General features: G+C 44.6%; 1 protein-coding gene across 1 annotated transcript in view; it reads right to left on the bottom strand.

Moving 5' to 3' along the window:
• Positions 1-24,735, bottom strand: part of LOC135555596 (collagen alpha-1(XI) chain-like) — a 91,058-nt gene that overhangs the window by 54,207 nt on the left and 12,116 nt on the right. The window contains 4 exon segments of the mRNA XM_064988172.1: positions 1,526-1,651; positions 9,636-9,798; positions 10,338-10,551; positions 15,943-16,110. Coding sequence (XP_064844244.1) covers positions 1,526-1,651; positions 9,636-9,798; positions 10,338-10,551; positions 15,943-16,110 — 671 coding nt within the window.

The following is a 24,735-nucleotide window of genomic DNA, read 5'->3' as shown; positions in this document are numbered from 1 at the left end:
TCCTTTTTTTAACTCATATCCATATCTGTCACTATTATTGAAGACCTTTATATGAGAACGTTGTTGAAGATCTGGTCTGTAAAATACGTTGATAAGAAGATTGTGATGGTTTGTAAACAGGTTCAGTGTGAGGAGGATATAAAGTGAGTAGATTGAGTGATGCTGACAAGGTCTTGCACACAGAGCAGGTTTCTCAGCTGTAGATCTAGAATAGCCAACACGCTCTACGTCTGATAGACACTGATGGACAGTCCCAGGAGCAGCGCCAGGAATTGGACACACCCAGACACAGACACACAGCCAGGCGTAGGAGGCTACACATAGAACACTGTTCTCACAGACCCTGACAGCATCTCCCTGCGGGCAGCATGAATCAATATCTCTTACTTTTCCTCTCTCCCTCTCCCCAAAACACTTTTCTCCAACATAAAGACACACACATACATCATAATATAACTCATCTCTCCCAAGTGTATCCCATTGCCCAAGCAGGCCCGGTGAAGATCGAAGAGCCAGAGTGAGATTTACGGGGCTCCTGGCTGTGTGTGTTCAAGCTGAAGCAGCTCAACTCTGCCAAGGGAGAGATGCACCACTCTGCTGCTGGCTCACTATCAAAGACAAGGAGAGGAGCTTCTTCTGATGCTGACTGACTGATGTCTCATTCTTCTCTGGCCTGGCCTCCCTGTGTTTAAGTGGTGTGTTCCGGGCCCCTAGGCCGAGAAGACTGGGTAGTGATAAATCATGTGATTCAGTACATGGCCAAGGCTGGGATTGGCTGGGCTGGGCTACAGAGGGCGGGGCTGGGCAGGTCTCTGGCAGACACTATTGATATGCATGCTGCTTGTTCATCGTTTTATCTGTTGGCTGAGAAACAAGGGGCTGAGGAAGCAGCTGTAGCAGCCAGCACTGTGCTGTGTAGTCAGGACCTGCACAAAGCCTCAACATGAAACTGTATCTCTGAAATGTTGAGCCCTGACTGAGCCAGCATAGAGAGAACTCAAACTGGAAATATCGCTATGTGAGTTCTAAAGCACCCTGAAGCAGTCCAGACAAATACACTCTCTGTTCCATAATCAAATTATGATCAGGGACCATCTGGGTTTTATTGAAGGTGTGGAATGCAATCCATGTCTTCGTGTTCATTTGCAGTTTTACTGAGGTTGTAAGGTTGTGTGTGTTCACTAACTACAGATGGAATTCCAACCTGGTTTCTTTGCTAGCAGCCTGAAACCCACATCATCAACTACTGTAGAACAGATGATTAAATTGCATAAATATATGAAAGGAGAGAGAGAGAGAGAGAGAGAGAGAGAGAGAGAGAGAGAGAGAGAGAGAGAGAGAAATAAAAATAAACCGAGAGAGAAGAGGACCGAAATACTGTTACAGTTTGAAGAGGATATTTTGGGTGGATGAATCACTGATAATAAAACAAGACAGGTGAAGGGGGAGTGGAATAGTGTGTGTGTACTGTGTGAGTATGTGTGTATGTCAGAGGGTGTCTCCCCCTGGTGGCTGGAGTACTGACCTGCTCAGGGTCCTGGGCCTGTCTGTTGTAGGACAGGAGAGGAGAGTCACAGTCAGGGATGAAGTGCAGGCAGTAGTCAGCCGCCGCCTGGGCGTCCTCCAGAATCAACAACTGCTGGATCTCTCCCTGGAAAACACACACACACACACACACACACACACACACACGTTAACCTCACAGACAAACATACAGGGACAGAAAAGATCAGCACATCACTCTGACAGTCTATGAGAAGCACTGCGACGGCTTCGGAGGACCAGGATGAAAATGGCTAGGAAACAGAATGCTCTATAGGATGTTGCCATACCGCTAAGAGAATGTGTTTAATAGAGCTGAAGCCGTTTCACATGTGAATATCCTGTGTGTATAAAATGGCCAGTAGTACTGTGACTGCTGCTCCCACAACCCCTCTGTTCCCAGGCTTTTAGCAGGGTGCTGAGTGTACACATAACAGTCAAATACTTCTGTCACACTCCCATTTCAAACACCCCTTTACATCCCCAGCCTGCCCCGGAGGGCCACAGTGTGTGTACACATAAACACACAGACAGACCTCGCCAAACCCCCCACAGATCTCAGGCCAGTATTTAGCCAACATAAACTACTAGGTTACAGTTAATGCCCCAGAGATGAAAACCCAATCAACATCAAATTCTACCACACCTTTTCAGAGAGAGAGAGAGAGAGTGAGAGAGAGAGATCTTCAGCCAAAGATCAAAGGCACTGTTCCACCTTTTGTACTGTATCCCTCCCCGTTCCCCCTAGCTGGCGCCGGCCGGCTGGTCAGCTTCGTGACTACTTTGTCCCTGCACAGCAGATGTACATCATTACAGTACAGAGCCACAGAGCCACAGAGCACATCTCTAGACATGGAGTCATCCTTATCCCTCTATCAGCACATTACAGTGGCTGCAAATATCTCAGGAGAAAATGTGAGTGAGTAGATGACTTAGACCACAGTCTGGGAGCGAGGCGGCAGGTAGCCCAGTGGTTAGAGCGTTGGGCCGGTAACTGAAAGGTTGCTGTATAGAATCCCTGAGCTGATAAGGTAAAAATCTGTCATTCTGCCCCCTACTGTTCCCCAGTAGGCTGTCATTGTAAATAAGAATTGGTTCTTAACTGACTTACCTAGTTAAATAAAGGTTCAATAAAAAATACAGTTCCTCCTATGAAATGCTGATGACAAAAACCAACAAACAGCATCAGGTCACAGTCACACAGTGCTGTCTAGTTCCCATAGCGACACACAGGCTCAGCTCCACTGAAGAAAGAAGAATCTCCAGCAGGCTCATACTATTGGATACTCTGTATACAATGTAATGGATCTTTGATACCAACGTTTCAGCCAATAGAGCTGCTCCATTGACTAACATAGGACTAGAGTGGTTGGAAGTGTGGGCTTGCTTTATGGTGCCCAGGCCAGCACTGTGGTGCTAGTTCGCTGGTATTGATTCAGAGGGGTTAGGTTAAATGTGGAAGGTACATTTCAGTTGAATACATTCAGTTGTGGTATTCTCTTTTCCCTTTTCCCTTTCATAGCAGCCAATTAAGGCCTTATTAAGACCTTGTTAAAGCCACAGTGAATGGACTTCATCTCTTCTCCACTAATGAGATCTCACTCCATAAACACTGTCTAGAACTGGCCTGAACTAGGACTCGTCAAACACTCCTTTGTAGCACTGTTATACAGTCTCTCTGGGTTAATAAGACCAACAGGTTTATACACAACAACAATGAATATAGCTGCAAGCAGCAATGTCGGGGTTCAAGCTGTGGGCCCACTGTGCCACCATCAAGACAAATTGGACACATTGCCCAAGGATGAGCTGTACTCTACTCCTCACCACGCTTCGTAAATATCCAAACGAAAAATCAATCAGATCTCATGCTATATGAGTTTAATGAATTTTGAACTATCTTTTATGATATTGACCACTTTAATTAGCTTCTTCTATTTTGCAGGACTCTTGCTCAAACAATATGGCTGCTATGAGCCAATGAGCTTGCATTAATGATTTTTTTCTGTCCAACAGTGCCAAAATGAACCATACTTTTACACATTAGCTAGACTAATATCCCTGAGCATGTGTGCCAAATTTCATCACTCTGAGTCAAACAGATCAAGACATATAAATATGTGCCCGTTATAGTGCCACCATGTGGTTGATCTAAATGTGCTTTCATATGTTGAGTCTAAACCATGTTTGGAACATATGTACCAAGTTGTATTACAATACGATTATCTGTGTCTGATTTATATGTATTTATGTGCCAGATCAGGTCCATGTGAATGTTTATTGGTCAGTAGTTGCCATGTTGTTTAACATACTAGATTGAAAAATAGTGCATTGATAGAGCTTGTTCCATAGATGCCATATATCCATTTTTGTGCAGATCGGTCATTCGGTGACAGAGGAGTAGTGTTTTAAGTATTTTTCACATTATTCTAAATGTCGGAAAATGCATCATGGCGGACCTTATAGGTTCATGAGGCAAATTTGTTCCTTGTGAGGAGTGGGACCTATGTACCAAATTTCATGACCCTCCGTCACACAGGGTGAGTAGCATGAGCTTTAAAATGTAGCATTTTCAATCGCTTGTTATAGTGCCACAATGTGACAAATTTGCATGGGATTGCATGAAAGGGTGTGACACATGGGCCATGGGAATTTGCATGTTATTTTCCTTGGGGGAAGAATCCAGTATAATAATAATGAACCAGAAGAAATACAATAGGGTATTACCAGCTTCGCTGCTTGAACCCCTAACAACAACAACATCAACAACAACACATACTGCACTGAATATGACTACACCTCACCTCACTACAGTAAATAAGAAGAAATACTTAGCTCCTTACTAGCCTGCAGGGCAACAGATGTCAAAACATCTGAAAACAATCATTAGAAAGGAAGAAATGCATCTACAACAGACAGACCTTGACTAATTAATGCAGCATTTCCAATCTCTCCAGCTATTCATGAGATTCCTCTATCAATATCAAATCTGCCCTTTTAAGACACGCTTGATAACAACCCAACATCAAGCCAAGCCAACACCAAAATTCTGAATGTTTTCTAAAGAGGCCTGATTACTCACAGCAATAATACAATGACTAATACAGACAGACAGACAGACAGTCAGATGTTGTTCACACATAAACACTGGGCTGGATCATATCTAAGCGTTAGACGTGGCAAAAACACACAAACAGCCCACAGAGAGCCCAGATAATACCTTCAGACTTGTGGACAGTTAAATGATTGCTTTAGTATGTGTGTGTGTGTGCGTACAGTATTTACGTGTACATTCTTGTGTCCATGGCTCTGCACGTGTGTAAACAACACCAACAGTCATTTGAAGGCAATCTGGAAGCAATAGAGGCATTAGGGGCTGACCACCGTCCCCAAGCTCCCACGCTATGTTCTCCCACGCTGGGGGAACTGGGCCGGAACACTGGCCTTCTGGATCCCTCCTGGAACAGAACCAGGTCCTGGGAACAGAACGGGCCTGCGAACAAGGCCAACCTCTAACCTCTCCCCCAGCACCAGCCTCATCCAGGTCAACACAACCCTGACCCACAACCATTCAACATGGGACACGAGCTGGCCTCTCACTCACTTAGGCTATTCAGAGAGAGCAGAGCAGAGAGAATGCTATAAGGACGTCAATGGGATGTTTTTTTTGCAGCCTGAGGAATGATAAATGGGATGTTTTGAAAGATGGGGTTGGGGTGAAAATGGATCTTTACAGTTGTTTTATGTAAGGAATGTTCAGGGTAAGCATTGCTTAATTGGAGAAAGAAGACTGTTTTATTTGGGAGATAGAGGGGTGTCTGTTAAAGTATGAGCGGGAGGAGGAACCTAATTTCATTGGAGGCTATTAAGTTTTACTTATGGAGTAGGAGAAGCAGTTGAGGTAAAGTTAAGCCATCAGCGGAAGGGGAGGTTATTGTGTGGGGGCTTGGCGAGAGGCAGATTGTATAGTTATTGTCTACGTGAGAACATCAGGGGACACCTGGTTCTGAGAGGGTGGAAGACTGAAGAAGACTGAAGTTTGTGTACATTAACCCATTAGGACCAGATAATAACCCTTCCTCTGTACTTTTCCAATGTCTCAAGTATGCAAAGTCTGTGTTGGGATGGTACCCTGAGGGGCCTGAGAGATGGGAGGGTGTGTGCTCTGTGACCCCCTCCTACTCTCCCCCTCTGTGTCTCAGGGTCTGCGGACATGAGCAGAGATAGGACTGCTGCTCTACTCGGCTCTCTTTATGCTGGAGGCTACTGAATTAAGAGTGGAGCTGCATTGGAATTACAATGGACGAGGCCTCTGCACACTATCCTGGGAGAGACATTGGGAATGACTTATGGAACAGGGTTAGGGAAATGAAAATAGAAGAATATGAGCTTCACTTGGAATTCATTTATCTTTTTATTGTTTGATTTGAAAGCACATATGTATGTCACACACACTCACACACTCACACACTCACTCACACACTCACACACACACACACACACTCACACACACACTCTCACACACACACACACACACACACACACACACACACATATTATATTATTCACATATTTAACTACACATCATAACTCACTGTTCAGTGTCCATTTAAATTTTAAGGTTCCATAATGACGTGGTCATTCCCCCAAACACTTTCACCTAGCTCAAACAACCCAAGCCTTCATTAAATATGTGACCTTTGCCCTCCACAGCTACTCAGGGATAATGATGAGGACAGCAGCCCTGACAAGTGTCGCTGTAGGGATAAACACTGACGACTGGGAAATTCCTCTTCCCACAAGATCAATCCTCCCAATCAGCAGGCATGAACAACACTCATACATTCATTGACACATGTTCACTCTCACACACACTCTGAAACGTCAAAATATAGAGCTGTCTGTTCAAATGTCAACACATCTAACACCACACACTCTCCAAAACATCCAAACTCACTCATACAAATACAAATGTTGAGTTTCATTTCCAGGTATTTGATCACAGTAGAAAAGATGTGGCCAGAGCAGATCATGTCTGAACAGTACTTGCCCCCACCCCCCACTGCCTTCCGCAAACAACCTAGTCCTCCCCTACCTGCTGCTCCACTCTCAACCGTTCTCCGCCCCTCCCATTCACACCCCATTAAAGCTTACAGCAACAATACATACTGCTCCAGCCTGCATGTTCAAAACTGAACACAATTAGTGGAGTATGTGATGGAATGTGCCATCTCTTTCATTTGCATGGGCCGGGACAGAAATGAGGTTATGAGAAGAGAAAGTCATCCGAGTTAAAACAAGGTTAGTGGGATCGGGATCCCCTGCGGGTTCATGTCAGAATATTCAGCTAATATATGAAGCAAGTAAATATCTCCACTGGTCTAACAGGCATATTTGATGAATGAAGCTCATGGAAATAATGGTTATTTTAATCTCGTCCGTTGTGGCTTTAAAGGATCTCATTCATGCCTCAATAAAATCATTTCTTCAGGGCTACAAGTAGAATTTATAGTAGGGATATTGCATTAGGGTTTAAGTCAGAGTGCTAACCTACTCCCGGTATTGTCCAGGCAACGGCTCATATACGCTGAGTGTACAAAACATAAGGAAGCTTCCTAATATTGAGTTGCACCCCCCTTTGCCCTCAGAACAGCCTCAATTCGTCGGGCCATGGACTCTACAAGGTGTCAAAAGCGTTCCACACATCCAGAGCAAGCTACTGGAGAGCTACTGCTGCGAAATCTCAACAAAAATTATATTCTACTCAGACGGTCCAGGTTGACTTGACCCTGGACCATCTTGAAAACTACGAGATAAGAATAAGGGACAAACAGAAGTGGCATGACACCCTTGCTAATGAAGCCAAGGCTGCCTCTAAGGTAGGCCACCTCTAAGGTGGACTATCACTGGGGAAGACTACACCCCCCCCACAGCGTGAGGACCCTCACCCTGGACCTCACACGTCATGGACCCTCACCCTGGACCTCACACGTCATGGACCCTCACCCTGGACCTCACACGTCATGGACCCTCACCCTGGACCTCACACGTCATGGACCCTCACCCTGGACCTCACACGTCATGGACCCTCACCCAGGGCCTCACACGTCATGGACCCTCACCCTGGACCTTACACGTCATGGACCCTCACCCAGGGCCTCTGGACCTCACGTCATGGACCCTCACCCTGGACCTCACCCTGGACACGTCATGGACCCTCACCCTGGACCTCACACGTCATGGACCGTCACCCTGGACCTCACACGTCATGGACCCTCACCCTGGACCTTCAGGGCCTCACCGTCATGGACCCTCACCCTGGACCTCATGGACACGTCATGGACCCTCACCCAGGGCCTCACACGTCATGGACCCTCACCCTGGACCTCACACGTCATGGACCCTCACCCAGGGCCTCACACGTCATGGACCCTCACCCTGGACCTCACACGTCATGGACCCTCACCCAGGGCCTCACACGTCATGGACCCTCACCCAGGGCCTCACACGTCATGGACACTCACCCTGGGACCTCACATGTTGTCTGGACGCCTTTGACTCCGAGTGCCTCTGCCGCATACTAGGCATCGCATGGCGCGACCACATCCGCACTTCTTCCATGGCCTCCAACTGCTCTTAAATGCTAGTAAAACTAAATGCATGCTCTTCAACCGATCGCTGCCCGCACCTGCCCACCCGACTAGCATCACTACTTTGGACGGTTCTGACTTAGAATATGTGGTCAACTACAAATACCTATGTGTCTGGTTAGACTGTAAACTCTCCGTCCAGACTCACATTAAGCATCTCCAATCCAAAATTAAATCTAGAATCGTCTTCCTATTTGGCAACAAAGCATCCTTCACTCATGCTGCCAAACATACCCTCGTCAAACTGACTATCCTACCGATCCTTGACTTGGGCGAAATAGCCTCCAACACTCTACTCAGCAAATGGGATGTAGTCTATCACAGTGCCATCCGTTTTGTCACCAAAGCCCCATATACTACCCACCACTGTGTCCTGTATGCTCTCGTTGGCTGGCCCTCGCTACATATTCGTCGCCAAACCCACTGGCTCCATCTATACGTTTTTGCTAGGTAAAGCCCCGGTCACTGGTCACCCCAAAAGCCAACATCTTATTTGGCCGCCTTTCCTTCCAGTTCTCTGCTGCCAAATGACTGGAACGAATTGCAAAAATCACTGAAGCTGGAGACATATCTCCCTCACTAACTTTAAGCATCAGCTGTCAGAGCAGCTTACCGATCACTGTACCTGTACACAGCCCATCTGTAAATAGCCCACTCAACTACCTCATCACCATATTGTTATTTTTTTTGCTTTTTGCACCCCAGTAGCTCTACTTTTTGCACCCTAGTAGCTCTACTTTTTGCACCCCAGTAGCTCTACTTTTTGCACCCCAGTAGCTCTACTTTTTGCACCCCAGTAGCTCTACTTTTTGCACCCCAGTAGCTCTACTTTTTGCACCCCAGTAGCTCTACTTTTTGCACCCTAGTAGCTCTACTTGCAATTGTTTTCAACTGGCCAACCTGGTTAAATAAAGGTGAATTAAAAATTAAAAAATTAAAATCCAGTACTCCACAATAAGTCAAAAGATGGACCAACCCCGTCTCCTCCCTGGTCAGAGTCTCGTGACTCCGACTGTTCGGCCACCTGGTCAGAACAATCCCACCTCTGGAGCCTGCCCTTATCCTGAAGGAATCATCCCCCAACTGGCCAGGCCCAAGAGGAAGACCGAGAACCAGGTCGTCCAACCAGTTGGACAACGACATACACAACCTGGGACTCAACACCACATCAGCCTGGAACCTGGCCTAGAATAAGAAGGCGTGGAGATCCATTTGTCGAGGCGCTATGCTCCGAGGAATGAGTGAATATTACATTATGCCAAGAATCCAGTTAAAACAAGTTGCAACAAATAATATTGATGTTTCTCAGATCCAATACCAGAATGAACCAGTTTGTGTTCTGCTACTGATGGGACTACAGTACATACATACCAAATCCTACATACAGTCCATGACACTACTTCATTCACACCCAACCCTGAAACCCTCGCCCTGGTGTCCTACCTCAAACACCTCCTCGTCCAGTAGTCGTGTTCCAAACACGATCACCCCCTCCGTGCTGACCAGGGGATTGTCCCCTCTCAGTAACTCCAGAGTCTGCACCTTCTCACAGTCCAAGTACAGGGTGACTGACTTGCCCTCCACACTGTAGGCTATTCTGTGCCACCTGGTTAGACAGAGAGGTAGAGATGGATTAGTACAGTGTAGTGATATCTTTATAATGCAGAAGTAGCAATATAAAGTGTCAGGTTGAATGTAGGTCACTTGGGTTCAGTTAGAAGGAGGCACCACCTGTATGCAGTATTCTGAGGAAGGGTTTTCTAAGGTCAAATGCATTGAATCACATTGTAGTATTTTACAGGGTCAAGTCAAGCTATTGACCTTGTATTGTGAGCCAAGAACTCTATGGTACTAGCGTGATCTATGTGTGTCCTCTATGGCTCCAGAACACTTAGGGTCAAGCACATTGTGTGAGATGTGTGTGCCACGTTCAAGTATGGCCAAGTGAAATCACATACTGAGGAAACTGCATATTTTGGGTCAGGTAACGGTGATACCCAATGGCCAAACAAATGACACGATGCAGGTCAATCTCACCCAATCATGACAATATGTGTCAATCATAAATCAGGGGCTATAGAGTTTGGGTTTTGAGAAGAAGTCCCAGTCAAGAGCCAAGGACATCAGGCCAGGGGTAGTACCCACTTTCCATCAGCCAAGTTGATCTTCTTGAAGATGGGGTAGAGCTCCGGGGAGGGCTGTCCCTGGTGGTCTTCATACAGGAAGACAGGAGAGCGGCCCACCTCCAGCCCCAGCTGCTGTACACCCTGCTCATCATACACAGACAGCAGGAAGAACTGGGTGTCCTTCTTTGCCCTCACTGTTGTCATCAGGGAGAAGTCCACAGGGAACAACGAGTCTGGGGGGGGAAGGAGGAACAATTGTGAATGATATGGTTGACCTTTTCTACTCTGTTTTTCTCTGATGTGTTAAAATAATGTTGCCCCCAACACTGTTTTTTTTTGTAAAAATACATAATTTCTTCATGTTAGGGTCTATTTTTCTCTACTTCCTGTCTGACTGACGTGTCCAAAGTAAACTGCCTGTTACTCAGGCCCAGAAGCCAGGAAATGCATATAATTGGTACCATTGGATGGAAAACACTTTGAAGTTTTTAGAAACGTTAAGATATTGTATGAGACTATAACACAATTGATATGGTAGGAAAGAATCCAAAGAAAAACCAACCAGAATTATTTTTGAGAGCCCATGCTCTTACAATGGAAAGCATAGGGGCATATGCAATTCCAGTTCCCAGATTCCTATGGCTTCCACTAGATTTCAAAAGTATTTGTTCAAGGTCTCAGGCTTGTTTCTTCCCAATCGAGGAAGAACTTTGAGTTTTAGTACTAGGAGCCAGAGTTGGAAATCAGTCTGTACGCGTGCGACGAAGAGGACGCGCACCTGATAATTTTGCTTTCCTAGTGAACATACTTCTTTCCGTATGAAATATGAGTTTAATTACCTTTTAGGGTACCTGAGGATTAAATAGAAACGTATTTTGACTTGTTTTAACAAAGTTTAGTGGTAGCTTTTTGTATTCCTATCTCTGCATGTTAAACAAGTAGATTACTCAAATCGACAGCCCCGACTTGGAATATAAAGAAGGATTTTATCTAACAAAATTACCATACATGTTGTAGCTGGGACCCTTTGGATTGCAAATCAGAGGTAGATTTTCAAAAAGTAAGTGATAATTTAATCGCTATTTGCAATTTTATGAAGCCTGTGCCGGTGGAAAAATATGTTGATGTGGGGAGCCATCCTCAAACAATCGCATGGCATGCTTTCGCTGTAGAGCCTATTGTAAATCGGACAATGCAGTTAGATGAACAAGACTTTAAGCTTTTAACTGATATAAGACACTTGTATGTACCTAAATGTTTAATATCCATAATTGTTATGATTATTTATTTGAATTGCACGTCCTCCAATTTCACTGGAAGTTGTCGACAGGTGTCCTGCTGGCAGGATACAATTTCTGTATCCAATTAAATAATATTCAAGTCAGTCATACAGTCATACAGTCAGTCATACAGTCAGTGATACATTCAGTGATACAGTCAGCCATACAATCAATCATAGAGTCAGTCAAATTGTCAGCCATAAAGTCAGTAATACAGTCATACAGCCATACATTCAGCCATACAGCCATACAGTCATACAGTCAGTCATACAGTCATTTAGTTGGTCATACAGTCAGCCATACAGTCAGCCATACAGTCATACAGTCAGTCATACAGCCAGTCATACAGTCATTTAGTCAGCCATACAGTCAGTCATACAGTCAGTCATACAGTCAGCCATACAGTCAGGCATACAGTTAGTCATACAGTCATTTAGTCAGTCATACAGTCAGCCATACAGTCAGCCATACAGCCATTTATACAGTTAGTCATACAGTCAGTCATACAGTCATTTAGTCAGTCATACAGTCAGTCATACAGTCAGACATACAGTCAGACATACAGTCAGCCATACAGTCAGTCATACAGTTAGTCATTTAGTCAGTCATACAGCCAGCCATACAGTCAGCCATACAGCCATTTATACAGTTAGTCATATAGTAATTTAGTCAGTCATACAGTCAGCCATACAGCCATTTATACAGTTAGTCATATAGTAATTTAGTCAGTCATACAGTCAGTCATACAGTCCATCATACAGTTAGTCATACAGTCAGTCATACAGTCAGTCATACAGTCAGTCAGTCATTTAGTCGGTCATTCAGCCATAGTCAGTTAGTCATACAGTCAGTCATACAGTCAGTCAGTCATAGTCAGTCATACAGTCAGTCATACAGTTAGTAATTTAGTCAGTCATACAGCCAGCCATACAGCCAGCCATACAGCCATTTCTACAGTTAGTCATATAGTCATTTAGTCATTCATACAGTCAGTCATACAGCTAGTCATACAGTCAGTCATACAGTCAGTCATACAATCAGTCATACAGTCAGTCATACAGTTAGTAATTTAGTCAGTCATACAGTCAGTCATACAGTCAGCCATACAGTCAGCCATACAGTCCATTTCAGTCATACAGTCAGTCATAGTCAGTCATACAGTCATTTAGTAGTCAGTCATACAGTCAGTCATACAGTCCATCATACAGTTAGTCATACAGTCAGTCATACAGTCAGTCATACAATCAGTCATACAGTCAGCCATAGTCAGTCATTAGTCATTTAGTCAGTCATACAGCCAGCCATACAGTCAGCCATACAGCCATTTCTACAGTCAGTCATACAGTCAGTCATACAGTCATCATTAGTCAGTCATACAGTCAGCCATACAGTTAGTCATATAGTCATTTAGTCAGTCATACAGTACAATCAGTCAGTCAAACAGTTAGTAATTTAGTCAGTCATACAGTCAGTCATACAGTCAGCCATCAGTCATACAGTTAGTCATACAGTCAGTCATACAGTCAGTCATACAGTCAGTCATCATACAGTCAGTCATATAGTCATTTAGTCATTCATACAGTCAGTCATACAGCTAGTCATACAGTCAGTCATACAGTCAGTCATACAATCAGTCATACAGTCAGTCATAGTCAGTCATACAGCCAGCCAGTCATTTATCAGTCATACAGTCAGTCATACAGTCATACAGTCAGTCATACAGTCATACAGTCAGCCATACAGCTATTTATACAGTTAGTCATATAGTAATTTAGTCAGTCATACAGTCAGTCATCAGTCATACAGTCAGTCATAGTCATTTAGTCAGTCATACAGTCAGTCAGTCATACAGTCAGTCATACATCAGTCAGTCATACAGTCAGACATACAGTCAGACATACAGTCAGTCATACAGTTAGTCATTTAGTCAGTCATACAGCCAGCCATACAGTCAGCCATACAGCCATTTATACAGTTAGTCATATAGTAATTTAGTCAGTCATACAGTCAGCCATACAGTCAGTTAGTCATATAGTAATTTAGTCAGTCATACAGTCAATCATACAGTCAATCATACAGTCAGTCATACAGTCAGTCATACAATCAGTCATACAGTCAGTCATATAGTCATTTAGTCGGTCATACAGCCAGCCATACAGTCAGCCATACAGCCATTTCTACAGTTAGTCATATAGTCATTTAGTCAGTCATACAGTCAGTCATATAGTTAGTCATACAGTCAGTCATACAGTCAGTCATACAGTTAGTAATTTAGTCAGTCATACAGCCAGCCATACAGCCAGCCATACAGCCATTTCTACAGTTAGTCATATAGTCATTTAGTCAGTCATACAGTTAGTAATTTAGTCAGTCATACAGCCAGCCATACAGGAAGTCATACAGTCAGCCATACAGTCAGCCATACAGTCAGTCATACAGTCAGCCGTACAGTCAGTCATACAGTCAGTCATACAGTCAGTCATACAGTCATTTAGTCAGTCATACAGTCAGCCATACAGCTATTTATACAGTTAGTCATATAGTAATTTAGTCAGTCATACAGTCAGTCATACAGTCCATCATACAGTTAGTCATACAGTCAGTCATACAGTCAGTCATACAATCAGTCATACAGTCAGCCATACAGTCAGTCATATAGTCATTTAGTCGGTCATCATACAGTCAGTCATTTCTACAGTCAGTCATACAGTTAGTCATACAGTCAGTCATACAGTCAGTCATACAGTTAGTAATTTAGTCAGTCATACAGCCAGCCATACAGCCAGCCATACAGCCATTTCTACAGTTAGTCATATAGTCATTTAGTCAGTCATACAGTCAGTCATACAATCAGTCATACAATCAGTCAAACAGTTAGTAATTTAGTCAGTCATACAGCCAGCCATACAGGAAGTCATATAGTCATACAGTCAGTCATACAGTCAGTCGTACAGTCAGCCATACAGTCAGTCATACAGTCAGTCATACAGTCAGTCATACAGTCATTTAGTCAGTCATACAGTCAGCCATACAGCCATTTCTACAGTTAGTCATATAGTCATTTAGTCATTCATACAGTCAGTCATACAGCTAGTCATACAGTCAGTCATACAGTCAGTCATACAATCAGTCATACAGTCAGTCATACAGTTAGTAATTTAGTCAGTCATACAGCCAGCCATACAGGAAGTCATACAGTCAGCCATACAGTCAGCCATACAGTCAGTCATACAGTCAGTCATACAGTCAGTCATACAGTCAGTCATACAGTCAGTCATACAGTCATTTAGTCAGTCATACAGTCAGCCATACAGCTATTTATACAGTTAGTCATATAGTAATTTAGTCAGTCATACAGTCAGTCATACAGTCCATCATACAGTTAGTCATACAGTCAGTCATACAGTCAGTCATACAATCAGTCATACAGTCAGCCATACAGTCAGTCATATAGTCATTTAGTCGGTCATACAGCCAGCCATACAGTCAGCCATACAGCCATTTCTACAGTCAGTCATACAGTCAGTCATACAGTCAGTCATACAGTCAGTCATACAGTTAGTAATTTAGTCAGTCATACAGCCAGCCATACAGCCAGCCATACAGCCATTTCTACAGTTAGTCATATAGTCATTTAGTCAGTCATACAGTCAGTCATACAATCAGTCATACAATCAGTCAAACAGTTAGTAATTTAGTCAGTCATACAGCCAGCCATACAGGAAGTCATATAGTCTGTCATACAGTCAGCCATACAGTCAGTCGTACAGTCAGCCATACAGTCAGTCATACAGTCAGTCATACAGTCAGTCATACAGTCAGCCATACAGCTATTTATACAGTTAGTCATATAGTCATTTAGTCAGTCATACAGTCAGTCATACAGTTAGTCATACAGCCAGTCATACAGTCATTTAGTCAGTCATATAGTTAGCCATACAGTCAGCCATACAGCCATTCACACAGTTAGTCATACAGTCAGTCATACAGTCAGTAAATTAGTCAGTCATACACTTAGTCATACAGTCAGTCATACAGTCAGTCATACAGTGGAGAACACAGTAGGTGTTGACTGACTGTATGGCTGACACACCACCCTGGGGACTCCCACACTGGCAAGACCCACTGCCCCTCCCAAAATAACAATATCACACATCTGAACTTCAATGAATAATAATAATGGCCTGTGCTACTACACCCTAAGAACTACTCCCATGGAGAAGAGGGAGAACAAAGTCAGGTCCGTTGTGTTATAGTGAAGCTTAGGATTCACTGCAATTACCACACATACACCATGACTCAGACTCATTGGATGTGTACTACATCTCTACAGATTGTTGTTACCTGGGAAGAACTGTTTGGTGGGTGCACTGAGCTGGATCTTCTTGTCTATTCTATAGGCCATGTCTGTCTCCTCCATGTCCTTCCTGCTGGTGCAGAGGCCAGCCTCCATGGACACCCCCTCCATGTGGTCTGACAGCTCCAGCACCTGCAGCACATCGATGGGATCAGCTGCACACGAGAGAGAAGGAGACACGTCAGTACACAGTGATACAATAACACATACTTCATATGAGAAATATGATGTCTTCACACCTTGTACTGAAACTAAAGCCAAGCGAACAGATTTTTATAAATTATCTGTCCAAATTTCTGTTCAGTTCCGCTTATGATATTCAGACATTTGAGGGAAAACTAAATCATCATAATTTTGGACCTTAGGATTCTCACAGCAGCTGTAAGCATGTTGTTTTCAACCAGTACAGTCACCGATATGATATTTGGCTGTCTGGCTACACTTAGTGGTAGAAGGCTGTGTTCTTTACAGCAGAGAGAACTGCCAGTTCGGAGGAGCTGGTGGGAACCTGTGTGTGTGTGTGTGTGTGTGTGTGTGTGTGTGTGTGTGTGTGTGTGTGTGTGTGTGTGTGTGTGTGTGTGTGTGTGTGTGTGTGTGTGTGTGTGTGTGTGTGTGTGTGTGTGTGTGTGTGTGTGTGTGTGTGTGTGTGTGTGTGTGTGTGTGTGTGTGTGTGTGTGTGTGTGTGTGTGTGTGTGTGTGTGGTGGTGGGGGCGATTAGAGGAGACAGAGACAGGCCCACTCAGTGCTGAAAGCAGCAGTCCTGCAGGTGGCCTTCTGTTCCGGGGCTATTATTATGGGATCCAGCCATGACTCCGCCTACTATATAATCCTGCTGTACACTACACACTGGAAAACACCTGACAGCTGACACCTGCCTAGAGCCAGCATCCCACAGCAAGACACCTCTCTCACCATCTCTCCCATTCACAACGTTTCACTGGCATGTGCAATACACATTTCTCCAGTTACAATGTGTTTATCAGGAATAAACACACAGATAACTCTTTCAGAAGTAACATGGGAATAAAAGATGGAGTATGGAGTAGGAGTATGGAGTAGTATGGAGTAGTATGGAGTAGGAGTATGGAGAAGGAGTATGGAGTAGGAGTATGGAGTAGGAGCATGGAGTAGGAGTATGTACTAGTTCACACTGCTGTGTGTTCACCCCTTCGGTGATAATTAAAACATGCCTGTAGTTTATTTACAGTTGGCAGTCATTTATTTTGGTTTTGCTAGGTAGCCTTAGCCTCTTGTCAGCTGGCTGTACCTGTGCCAAAACTCCAGTATTTTTCTTCCTACAACTTGTTCTTTTTAAACAGTGAGCCAACATGTTTTCAACACTTTACTTCCCTAACTGATCAAAACTAATTTTCTCATGCTCTCTCTCGTTCCTCTGCAGCAGACATATAAAAAGCAATATGTTGGAACATCGAATCGCAATAAAATCGCAGTATCGAATCGCAATACATATAGAGTTGTGAAAATCGCAAATAATTTGAATCGATACCTAAGTATTGTTATAATATCGTCTTGTAAGGTCCCTGGCCATATCCAGCCCTAACACAGACACACACACACAGCTTATGGGGAGACTGGCAACGCTGGCAACGCAGAACTGAGCATTCCAGCCATTTAAAAGGAGGATCCTAAATTGAAGTTGCCCCCTGTAGCTCTTTCTCTCCCCTCCTCTCTCCATGCTACACTTTCTACTTTTCTTCTCTCTGTTAATTAAACATGCGGTGAGAATTTAACCAGTGCCCACTCGCTGCTTGCAGAAAAACACCCTGTTAGCTTTTATGGCATTATTTATTTGCATAGCAGAGACCTTTTATTCACAGCAGCTCAGATCTCACCCACAGAGCACCCATAGAATAGTAACAGGCTGCACTGTAAATAGGTTAAGCTGTGAATTAAATCCAAACTGAGTCTGAAACACAATGGAAAACATCAGGTACTGATTTAAAGGTCCGCAAGACAGAGCAGCTTAAATTCTACTTTGATATGGGAGTCATAAACAATCCCTATAAATGATTTAATTACAGGAGTTGCTGCTTGCTCCTAACAAACACAACTGTCTGAGTGTACGCACACAGTGACAGCCTTACAGCCTTACTCATGCTGATGCTCATTCCCACAGTCCTCGCCTGCCCTCGCCCACACATAGACATTTATGATGTCTTTTCAAATCCAGCCTAATTGCCCTGCCATGAACCAAGAAGTAAATACCAGTGAATCATTTATCAGGTCAAGCTGGTCACACACATACGGTGCGCGCACACACACACACACACACACACACACACACACACACACACACACACACACACACACACACACACACACACACACACACACACACACACACACACACACACACATAGGTCATAAGGCAATGGTGTTTGGAACAGCCAAAACAGCATTTTAATCTGCAGCAGCATGGGTCTAATTATGACAGGCCTTTGGAGTGCTGTGTTACAGACAGACTCAAAACACCTGACAACTGGACTCAAAACAACAATAACTCAATCACTCAGTCTTGTCTAAACTATCCAATCCCAAAGGCTCTTTAGTCCAAATTCTTCAATCCTATGTGCTGTCTTGTCCAAACTATCCATTCCCAAAGGCTCTTTAGTCCAAATTCTTCAATCCTATGGGCTGTCTTGTCCAAACTATCCAATCCCAAAGGCACTCTAGTCTAAATTCTTCAATCCCCTGGGCTCTCTTGTCCAAACTATCCAATCCCAAAGGCTCTCTAGCTCAAATTCTTCAATCGCATGGTCTCTCTTGTCCAAACTATCCAATCCTCAAGGTTCTTGTCCAAACGGAGCATTTCCATGTAAAAGGACCCATGAGCATCAACATGAAGTTCATAGGAGCATATCAAATTGGGTGTCAAATGAAAGCTAAGAGTATATTTTGGGGAAATGAAGGCATAGATACAGTGCCTTGCGAAAGTATTCGGCCCCCTTGAACTTTGCGACCTTTTGCCACATTTCAGGCTTCAAACATAAAGATATTAAACTGTATTTTTTTGTGAAGAATCAACAACAAGTGGGACACATTCATGAAGTGGAATAACATTTATTGGATATTTCAAACTTTTTTAACAAATCAAAAACTGAAAAATTGGGCGTGCAAAATTATTCAGCCCCCTTAAGTTAATACTTTGTAGCGCCACCTTTTGCTGCGATTACAGCTGTAAGTCGCTTGGGGTATGTCTCTATCAGTTTTGCACATCGAGAGACTGAAATTTTTTCCCATTCCTCCTTGCAAAACAGCTCGAGCTCAGTGAGGTTGGATGGAGAGCATTTGTGAACAGCAGTTTTCAGTTCTTTCCACAGATTCTCGATTGGATTCAGGTCTGGACTTGGCCATTCTAACACCTGGATATGTTTATTTTTGAACCATTCCATTGAAAATTTTGCTTTATGTTTTGGATCATTGTCTTGTTGGAAGACAAATCTCCATCCCAGTCTCAGGTCTTTTGCAGACTCCATCAGGTTTTCTTCCAGAATGGTCCTGTATTTGGCTCCATCCATCTTCCCATCAATTTTAACCATCTTCCTTGTCCCTGCTGAAGAAAAGCAGGCCCAAACCATGATGCTGCCACCACCATGTTTGACAGTGGGGATGGTGTGTTCAGGATGATAAGCTGTGTTGCTTTTACACCAAACATAACGTTTTGCATTGTTGCCAAAAAGTTCAATTTTGGTTTCATCTGACCAGAGCACCTTCTTCCACATGTTTGGTGTGTCTCCCAGTTGGCTTGTGGCAAACTTTAAACAACACTTTTTATGGATATCTTTAAGAAATGGCTTTCTTCTTGCCACTCTTCCATAAAGGCCAGATTTGTGCAATATACGACTGATTGTTGTCCTATGGACAGAGTCTCCCACCTCAGCTGTAGATCTCTGCAGTTCATCCAGAGTGATCATGGGCCTCTTGGCTGCATCTCTGATCAGTCTTCTCCTTGTATGAGCTGAAAGTTTAGAGGGACGGCCAGGTCTTGGTAGATTTGCAGTGGTCCGATACTCCTTCCATTTCAATATTATCGCTTGCACAGTGCTCTTTGGGATGTTTAAAGCTTGGGAAATATTTTTGTATCCAAATCCGGCTTTAAACTTCTTCACAACAGTATCTCGGACCTGCCTGGTGTGTTCCTTGTTCTTCATGATGCTCTCTGCGCTTTTAACGGACCTCTGAGACTATCACAGTGCAGGTGCATATATACGGAGACTTGATTACACACAGGTGAATTGTATTTATCATCATTAGTCATTTAGGTCAACATTGGATCATTCAGAGATCCTCACTGAACTTCTGGAGAGAGTTTGCTGCACTGAAAGTAAAGGGGCTGAATAATTTTGCACACCCAATTTTTCAGTTTTTGATTTGTTAAAAAAGTTTGAAATATCCAATAAATGTCGTTCCACTTCATGATTGTGTCCCACTTGTTGTTGATTCTTCACAAAAAAATACAGTTTTATATCTTTATGTTTGAAGCCTGAAATGTGGCAAAAGGTCGCAAAGTTCAAGGGGGCCGAATACTTTCGCAAGGCACTGTACATCTTTCAATCGTTTTCATCCTAAAAATGAGGCATAAGTAAAGACTTTGATTTCTTGTCAAACAGATGGAAAAGATGTCTTCGGAAACATCTAGGGAAAAAGTCTTCAAATGTATTAGAAATACATTAAAATGCAATAAAGTTGACGTAAAGACCACTTCCAACTAATAACAATATTTTGTCTTGTAATTCCATTACCAAGAACCCACATATCTTTAAGATACCACAGTACAGTACATTACAGTACAGTGAGTAGAGCACAGTAGAGTACACTACAATACAGTAGTATAGTACAATACAGTACAGTAAAGAAAAGTAGAGTATAGTACAGTAGAGTATATTGTACTGTATGCTACTGTACTGAACTATACTCTACTGTACTCTACTCTACTGCACTGTACTGAACTCTACTCTACTGTGCTGTGCTGTGCTGCGCTGTGATGTCCAGGAGAATGTAAGGAGAATGACATTCATATTCATAATTCTCCATTTCTGTGTAGTATAGATCAGGGACCCATGATGTTACCGTATTTAAATCCACTTCACAAACTGTAGTTCAATAACCAAAATGTCAGGACCCGGTTTCGAACCTGGGTCTCCGGAGTGAGAAACAGTGACTTAACCAACTGAGCCACGAATAGTCAGCAGAACCCAGAAGATGAGGCAGACACAGCAGTACTTAAGACGGTGTATTTAATAAAGAAAAAATCCTAAAATACAAAAAATGGCAAATCCAAAAGGTGGTAGGAAAAACACAAAAGACCTCAAAAGAAACTCACCAAAAAATAAACAAAAACAAAAAAACAGAATACCACAAGAACTTCACCCGGAATCGACAAGAGCACACAGAACACTAGGCAGGGTGCTAACATACAAACACAGAGCACAGAACTGAGGAAACAAAGGGTTTAAATACAATCAGGGATAACGAGACACCGGTGCAAACAATAATGGGGATCAAGGGAAAAACACAGGGACAAAAAGCACAATGGGGACATCTACTGACAAAAACCCGGAACAACCCTGGCCAAATCCTGACAGAATCCCCCTAGGAACGGCTCCTGACGTTCCTACCAGCTCTCTCAGGGTGGAGGACCCTGAACTGACGAATGAGGTCAGGGTCCAGGATGTCTTTGGCAGGAACCCAGGAGCGCTCCTCAGGACCGTAGCCTTCCCAGTCCACCAGATACTGCCAGGACCGCTGCACCCGGCGGGAATCCAGTATCCGGTGGACGGTATAATTTTGCGGCTGGCCTCCAATGACACGAGGCGGAGGGGGAGGTCTGTCTGCCGGGACAAGGGGAGAAAAACAACAGGTTTTAACAATGACACGTGAAATGTGGGATTAATCTTAAGGGATCTGGGTAAGTGTAGGCGATAAGAAACTGGGTTAACTCTCCTGGCAACCTTGAAGGGACCGATGTATTTTTGGGACAGCTTGCAGACTCCACCCGTAGAGGTAAGTCTCTTGTGGAAAGCCAGACTCTCTGGCCGGGGCGCAGGGTAGGCCCGGGACGGCGACGTCTGTTGGCTTGTTGTTGATACCTCTGCGAGGAACGCATCAGATTAAGACGGGTCTTCCTCCACATAAGCCGACAGCGTCTGACGAACCTCAAGGCTGAAGGCACTCTGACTTCTGCCTCCTGGTCCGGGAACAATGGAGGAGCATAGCCAAACTGACACTCGTAAGGGGACATACCAGTGGAGGAGGAGCGCAAGGTGTTGTGCGCGTATTCGGCCCAAACAATAAAGGATGACCATGTGGACGGGTTGTCACGAGTCATACATCGGAGGGTGGTTTCCAGCTCTTGATTCATCCTCTCTGTTTGGCCGTTGGACTCCGGATGGTACCCTGAAGATAGACTGGCAGAAGCCCCCATGAGTTGGCAGAAGGCCTTCCAAAACCTTGAGGCGAACTGGGGACCTCTGTCAGAAACCACATCTTGAGGAATGCCGAAGACTCGGAACACATGATTAATTACCAACTCAGCCGTTTCCTTGGCAGAAGGTAACTTAGTCAGAGGGACGAACCTGGCCGCCTTTGAAAACCTGTCGATTATGACTAGGATAGTAGTATTGCCATGGGATGGAGGAAGTCCAGTAATAAAGTCCAATGAGATATGGGACCAGGGTCTGTGGGGAACAGGTAAAGGGTGAAGGAGTCCTTGAGGGCGGAGGTGAGAAGATTTGCCCTGGCAGCACACGGGGCAGGCATTGACGAAAGTGGCAACGTCTTCTCTTATGGTAGGCCACCAGAACTTACGCTGGATGAACTCCAAGGTGCGACCTACGCCCGGATGACAGGTGAGGCGAGAGGAGTGCCCCCACAGAAGGACCTGAGTCCTCACTGCCTTGGGGACAAACAACCGATTGGCAGGACCTCCTTTAGGGTCCGGTTCGCTAGCTTGAGCACGTCTCACAGTATCCTCAATCTTAGCAGCAGGAAGGACAGGCATGTCCGTGTCATCTCGAATGGCAGGAGCGTAGACTCGGGACAGGGCATCCGGTTTGAGATTCTTCGACCCGGGCCGATAGGTGAGGATAAACTGGAATCGATTGAAGAAAAGAGACCATCTAGCTTGTCTAGAGTTCAATCGCTTCGCCTGCTGGATATACTCCAGATTTTTGTGGTCCGTAAGCACTTGAAACGGGTGAGAAGCCCCCTCGAGCCAGTGTCTCCATTCCTTCAATGCCATCTTAACCGCTAGGAGTTCACGATCCCCCACATCGTAGTTCCTCTCAGTCGGGGTAAGCCGGTGTGAGAAGAAAGCGCACGGATGAAGCTTCTTGTCTTTACCCCTCTGAGACAGGACAGCTCCAACACCAACCTCAGATGCGTCTACCTCCACCACAAATGGTTCATCCGTAGTCGGTAGTATCAGGATGGGAGCAGAGAGGACGCGCTGCTTGAGTCCTTGGAAGGCCGTCTCAGCTTCTCTTCCCCACACAAACCTTGCATTGCCACCTTTGGTTAAAGCTGAGAGAGGAGCTGCCACCAAACTGAAGTTCTTGATGAACTTGCGGTAAAAGTTTGTGAAGCCCAGGAAACGCTGAACATCCTTAACGGATTTGGGGGTGGGCCAATCCGCTACCGCCCCTACCTTCCTAGGGTCCATTTGGACTCGACCGGGTTCCACTACAAATCCCAGGAATTGTACTCGGGATGAATGGAATTCACATTTTTCCGGCTTAACGTACAGATGGCTGTCCAGGAGGCGTTTGAGTACTTGTCTGACATGCTTAGTGTGTTCTTGAAGGGAGCTCGAAAAGATGAGGATGTCATCCAAGTAAACGAACACAAATATGTTAAGCATATCCCTAAGCACATCGTTTATGAGCGCTTGGAACACCGCTGGGGCGTTGGTCAGGCCGAAGGGCATCACCAAGTATTCATAGTGACCAGTAGGCGTGTTGAAAGCGGTCTTCCACTCGTCACCAGGTCTGATCCGCACAAGATGGTATGCGTTCCGCAGGTCAAGCTTAGTGAAAACAACTGCTTCCTGGAGCAGCTCGAAGGCTGTGGCCATAAGGGGTAGCGGGTAACGGTTACGGACGGTTATGTCATTGAAGTCGATGCAAGGACGTAATCCACCATCTTTCTTGGCCACAAAGAAAAACCCTGCTCCCGCCGGGGAGGTTGATGGACGCATGAGGCCTGCTTCCAGAGAGTCCTTGATGTAGGTATCCATAGCAGCTCGTTCGGGTGGAGACAGGGAAAAGATCCGACCCCTGGGGGGCAAGTGCCCGGAAACAGGTCGATGGGGCAATCGTAAGATCTATGGGGTGGTAGCATGGTGGCCCTCTGTTTGCTAAACACCAGTTTGAGGTCATGGTAACACTCGGGAACTCGGGTCAGGTCGATGGATTCTAAAGACTCGGGAGTAGAACTCGGGGAATTCTGGAAAATACAAGTAGCTTGGCACGTAGGACCCCACTGCTTGATAGTGCCCACAGACCAGTCGATGTGAGGGTTATGGCTGTGAAGCCAGGGGTATCCAAGGACGAGAGGGAACTCGGAACAGGAGATCAAATGAAAGTTCATCAATTCCTGGTGTTGTGAAACTGAAAGTCTCAAGGAGGTAGTGACATGAGTGACAAGTCCAGATCCCAAAGGGCTTCCATCCAATGTAGTAACCCTCATGGGGTCACTTAGAGGTTCAGAGGGAACGCCATTCTCCTTCGCCCAGACACCATCCATGAAGTTACCTGCGGCTC

This window comes from Oncorhynchus masou, chromosome 15 (assembly GCF_036934945.1).
Source record: "Oncorhynchus masou masou isolate Uvic2021 chromosome 15, UVic_Omas_1.1, whole genome shotgun sequence".
NCBI lineage: Eukaryota > Metazoa > Chordata > Actinopteri > Salmoniformes > Salmonidae > Oncorhynchus > Oncorhynchus masou.
The sequence above is the reverse complement of the archived record's forward strand: the minus strand, read 5'-3'. Positions and strand labels throughout refer to the sequence as shown.